The sequence below is a fragment of the Alnus glutinosa genome, chromosome 14 (assembly GCF_958979055.1).
Source record: "Alnus glutinosa chromosome 14, dhAlnGlut1.1, whole genome shotgun sequence".
Classification (NCBI taxonomy): Eukaryota; Viridiplantae; Streptophyta; class Magnoliopsida; order Fagales; family Betulaceae; genus Alnus; species Alnus glutinosa.
Genome location: NC_084899.1, coordinates 23,570,286 through 23,576,111, shown reverse-complemented (window position 1 = coordinate 23,576,111; position 5,826 = coordinate 23,570,286). Strand labels below are relative to the sequence as shown.

General features: G+C 40.9%; 1 protein-coding gene across 1 annotated transcript; it reads left to right on the top strand.

Moving 5' to 3' along the window:
* On the top strand, nt 1-4,172 carry LOC133857034 (MDIS1-interacting receptor like kinase 2-like). Its single transcript, XM_062292134.1, has 2 exons — nt 1-3,314; nt 3,580-4,172. The coding sequence occupies exons 1-2, from the start codon at nt 53-55 to the stop codon at nt 3,963-3,965; spliced, it is 3,648 nt and encodes a 1,215-aa protein (XP_062148118.1). The 5' UTR covers nt 1-52; the 3' UTR covers nt 3,966-4,172.
* The last annotated feature ends 1,654 nt before the right edge of the window (nt 4,173-5,826 follow it).

The following is a 5,826-nucleotide window of genomic DNA, read 5'->3' as shown; positions in this document are numbered from 1 at the left end:
TCTTTGCTATAAGCGTACAAGGCTACAATAGATTGAATGCAGATCAAAAAACATGACATGTGAGAGTCAAAAGGCAGGCATGGCAGCAAATCCCAAGCCGCCTCTTCTTTTGCTTCACTTTCTCTTTCTGATGATCTCCATACTTTCATTACAGATCACAGCGTCACCGGCAACTCAAGCAGAAGCTCTTGTCAAATGGAAAAACAGCCTCTCCCCTATTCCCCCTCTTCTCACTTCATGGTCCCTCGCCAACCTCAGCAACCTTTGCAACTGGACAAGCATTGCCTGCGACGACTCAACCGGAACTGTCTCCGAGATAGACCTCTCAGGTGCCAAGCTCAACGGAACACTGGCCCACTTCAACTTCACTCCGTTCCTTAATCTCACCCGCTTCGACCTCAGCCACAACAATCTCAGCGGACCAATACCTTCGGAGATAGGCCGGCTGACGGAGCTTCAGTATGTAAGTCTTCTAGACAACTATCTCGATGGGACAATCCCATATCAGATTAACAATCTTCAAAAGGCATGGTACTTAGACCTTGGATCAAACTATTTAGTAAATCCTGATTGGTCTAAGTTTTCTGCCATGCCATTGTTGACCCATCTTGGCTTTAATTACAGTAAACTCACTTCAGGGTTCCCAGGATTTATAGTTGATTGTAAGAACTTGACGTCCTTGGATTTGTCCCAGAATCAGTTGACCGGACCAATACCAGAATCTGTATTTACCAATCTGGGCAAGCTTGAATACCTTAATCTTTTTGATAATTTATTCCAAGGACCATTGTCACCTAACATTTCCCACCTTTCCAAGCTCAAACATCTTTTTCTAGGAAAAAACAGTTTCAGTGGTCTAATTCCTGAGGATATTGGAGCATTGTCCAATCTTCAAATTTTAGAATTGTTCGACAATTCATTGGAAGGGAGTATTCCTTCTTCAATAGGCCAGCTCAAGGAGCTCGGGAGACTCTATCTTAGTATGAATAGCTTGAATTCTACAATTCCTTCTGAGCTTGGGTTTTGTACAAATCTCACCTTCTTGGCCCTGGCTCAAAATTCATTCACTGGGGAATTGCCATTGTCCTTGACCAACCTGACTAAAATTACAGAATTGGGTTTATCTTCTAATTCTCTCTCTGGTGTGATCTCACCGCATTTTCTCTCCAATTGGACCGAGTTAACCTCTTTGCAACTTCAGGACAACCTTTTCACTGGAGAAATTCCACCGGAAATAGGCCTATTGACAAAGCTCCAATATCTTTATCTGTTTAAAAATCAGCTTTCTGGCTCAATTCCATCCGAGATTGGGAACTTGAAAGATTTGCCGGAAATAGACCTTTCACAAAACCGGCTCTCTGGTCCAATTCCTCTGACAGTTTGGAACCTCACAAACCTTCAAGTCTTACAACTTTACTCCAACAATCTCTCTGGCACAATCCCACCGGAGATTGGAAATATGACATCGCTGCAGACTCTTGATCTCAACACTAACCAACTCTATGGGGAGTTGCCGGACACCATTTCTCGCCTCACTAATTTGGTGGCAATCTCTCTTTTCACCAATAACTTCTCGGGCACTATTCCGAGTGACTTTGGGAAGTATAGTGATCTGAGCAAGGTTAGCTTTTCCAACAACAGTTTCTCTGGAGAATTGCCACCTGAATTGTGCAGCAGCTTTGGTCTTCAAGAGTTCACAGTGAATAGCAACAACTTCACAGGCCCATTGCCAGAGTGCTTGAGAAATTGCGATCAACTACAGAGGGTGCGGTTTGATGGGAACCGATTCAATGGAAACATTACAAATGCTTTTGGAGTTCATCCAAATCTCAGTTTCATTTGGTTTAGTTACAATCAATTTGTTGGTGAAATCTCAGCAGAATGGGGAGAATGTGAGTCTCTCACTGATTTGCAGATGGACAGAAACAGAATTTCTGGAAAAATCCCAGTAGAGCTTGGAAAGCTGACTCGACTGCAGGTTTTGAATCTGGACTCCAACGAATTGTCCGGGGAAATTCCAACTGTACTTGGAAATCTAAGCCTGCTGTACAAGCTCAATCTGGGCAGGAACCATTTGACAGGAGAGATTCCTCGGAGTCTAGGCAATTTGAGTGAACTTAGCAATCTTGATTTGTCTAGAAACAGTTTGACTGAGAACATACCAAAAGAACTTGGGAATTGTGGTAAATTATTGTCCTTGGACTTGAGCAACAACAACCTGTCAGGGGTAATACCATCCGAGCTTGGTAACTTAGTCGCGTTGCAGTCATTGTTGGACCTCAGCAGCAATCGACTCTCAGGAAATATTCCTCAAAACCTTGCAAAGCTTTCATCATTGGAGAGTCTTAATGTGTCACATAACCAACTTTCAGGGGAAATCCCATCATCGTTTACCGGCATGGTTAGTCTACGCAATACCTCCATTGATTTTTCATACAACAATTTAACAGGTTCGATCCCAACTAGTCCAGTTTTCAAAGATGCACCTGCGAAAGCTTATGTTGAAAACTCAGGTTTGTGTGGAGATGCAGAAGGACTATCTCCTTGTTACACATATTCCAGAAAGAAAAAACATTCTAATACAACTCTAATAGTTGTCCTCGTTCCTATCTGTGGCCTATTGCTGCTTGCAATCATTGTTGCTGGACTCATAATATGTTATCGGAGGACAAAACCCCTCGATGAAGAAAGCAGAACAATTGGAGAGTATGATGAGAAGGCTGAGTCACTGATATGGGAAAGAGAAGGTAAATTCACATTTGGGGATCTCGTGAAGGCCACAGAAAACTTCCATGAGAAGTACTGCATTGGAAAAGGAGGATTTGGAAGCGTTTACAAAGCGGCATTGACAACAGGTCAGATTGTTGTAGTTAAAAGACTTAACATGTCAGACTCCAGTGACATCCCAGTAGCCAGTCGCAAGAGTTTTGAGAATGAGATTCGTGTGTTGACAGAAGTCAGGCACCGCAATATCATTAGGCTTTATGGGTTCTGTTCTATTAGGGGGTGCATGTACTTGGTTTATGAATACGTGGAGAGAGGCAGTTTGGGAAATGTATTGTATGGGGTGGGAGGGAAAGCAGAACTAGACTGGGGTAGAAGGGTGAAAATTGTGCAAGGTGTGGCTCATGCAATTGCTTACTTGCACCATGATTGCTCTCCTCAAATTGTGCACCGAGACATAACTATGAACAACATATTGCTGGAGTCAGAGTTTGAACCCCGACTCTCGGATTTTGGCACTGCAAGATTGATGAGTTCAGATACAACTAACTGGACAACAATTGCTGGGTCTTATGGCTACATGGCTCCGGGTAAGCTAACAATCTAGTTTCTGTATTTTTGTACTGCTCATTTCCAGTATTTGTCTTAGGATAGACTACTTTTGTATAATAACTATAACTATAAATGGAGTAGGATCGGGTTCTCTAAAATTCGTTATAATTCAGATGGAAAATTGCAAGGGATCCTCATTCGGTGGATGGCTTCTCATATTAGGAAGTGTGTAGCCAATTTATGTGTTTTCATGCTCATATTCTATCATTAAATGGATGTCGATCTTGTTTTATGGATGTGCAGAGCTTGCATTCACGATGCGAGTAACAGATAAATGCGACGTCTATAGCTTTGGAGTGGTGGCATTAGAAATTATGATGGGAAGGCACCCAAGGGAGCTCCTATCTTCTCTGTCATCATCCAAATCAACAACAGTAATGCCAGTTTCAGACACTGCAGAATTTCTTCTAAAGGATGTGCTAGACCAAGGACTCCCACAACCCACAAGCCAAATGGCGCAGGAGGTGGCATTTGTGGTGGCTGTAGCCTTACAATGCGTGGATGACAAGCCAGAGTCACGACCCACCATGCGTTTTGTGGCACAAGAATTGTCAGCTCGAACCCAAGCTTGTAATTCGTACCCAATGGACACGATGACCATTAGCAACCTCAAAAGCCTTCAGAAATAGAATAAATTGGCATTCGTGTAGCATCTAGTAAATGAAAATGTTGGACCATGAGGCCCCATGTATACTAATATAATCTTTTGTACTTCTGAATAGTCTCTAAGGCTAACGTCTGGTTGAGCATTAGTGAGTCAGTGACAACAATCTTGAGCCCTAATAGTGGTACTCTTTTGCCATATAACTTCTCTCTTATGACTAGTATATTTCTTCCATAGTGTTTCATGTGCATAATCTAATTTTGACTATAAATGATTTCACCTGCCATAATCAGCCAAATTTTGAGATTCTTTGAGTTTTAGCAAATACCCTATTGGAATATACAGTAGTTAAAAAAGAAAGAAAGAAGTCCTATATTAAAAAGATATCATAAATATGAGAGGCTATATATTTTGACAATAGATTCAAATCCGTCATTTCCATTTCACTTGAAATTGAGATAAATTATTTCATGATATACAATAGATTTTACAGATCTAATGGTATATATATTGCCACATATCTACAATTTTTATACAGCTAAATACAACAAAATAAAATCTGACCATGAGAGGTGTCCCAATATGATATATTATAATAATATAATCTCATTAAGATTTTATCAAAATAGGAAAAATCTAATAGAGTTATTTTTGTATTAGAATGCTTTTTCTTTCTGGAATCTGTGTAACAAGGAGTTAGTCCTTCTGCATCTCCACACAAACCTGAATTTCTAACATAAGCTTCTGCAGGTGCATCTTCGAAAGCTGTACTAGTTGGGATCGGACCTGTTAAATTGTTGTAGGAAAAATCGATGAAGCTACTGCGTAGACTAATCATGCCGTTGGTAAATGATGATGGGATTTTCCCTGAAAGTTGGTTATGTGACACATTAAGACTCTCCATTGCGTTTAAGTAACCAAGCTGGGATGGTATTTCTCCTGACAGGGTGTTGTTGCTCAAGTTCAAGCTCCATAAGTTATCAGTGAAATGCTGGAATTTCTCCGGATAATTCGTTGGAGTCCAGATGTAAAACCTGCAGTTGAGTCAACTTTCCAAGCTCTACTGGGATTTTTCCAGAAATTCTGTTTCTGCCCATCTGTAAAATCACCAAATTAGTGAGCCGAGAAATGGTGTCCGGCAACTCCACATAGAGTTGGTTAGTGTTGAGATCAAGAGTCTGCAGCGATGTCATATTTCCAATCTCCGGTGGGATTATGCCACTGAGATTGATGGAGAAAAGTTGTAAGACTTGAAGGTTTGTGAGGTTCCAAAGTGTCAGAGGAATTGGACCAGAGAGGTGGTTTTGTGAAAGGTCTAATTCCTGCAAACCTTTCAAGTTCTCAATCTCCGATGGAATTGAGCCAAAGAACTGATTTTTAAACATAAAAAGATATTGGAGCTTTGTCAATAGGCCTATTTCCTGTGGAATTTCTCCGGTGAAAAGATTGTCCTGAAGTTGCAAAGAGATTAACTCGGTCCAATTAGAGAGAAAATATGGTGGGATCACACCAGAGAGCAAATTAGCAGATACACCGAATTCAGCAATTTTAGTCAGGTTGGTCAAGGACAAAGGCAATTCCCCAGTTAATGAATTTTCAGGCAGGTCCAAGATGGTGAGGTTTGTACAAAACCCAAGATCAGAAGGAATTGTAGAATTCAAGCTATTCATTCTAAGATCAAGTTTCTCGAGCTCCATGAGCTGGCCTATTGAAGAAGGAATACTCCCTTCCAATGAATTGTCGTACAATTCTATAGTTCGAAGAGTTGACATTGCTCCAATATCCTCAGGAATTAGACCACTGAAATTGTTTTTTCCTAGAAAAAGATGTTTGAGCTTGGAAAGGTGGGAAATGTTTGGTGACAATGGTCCTCGGAATAAATTATC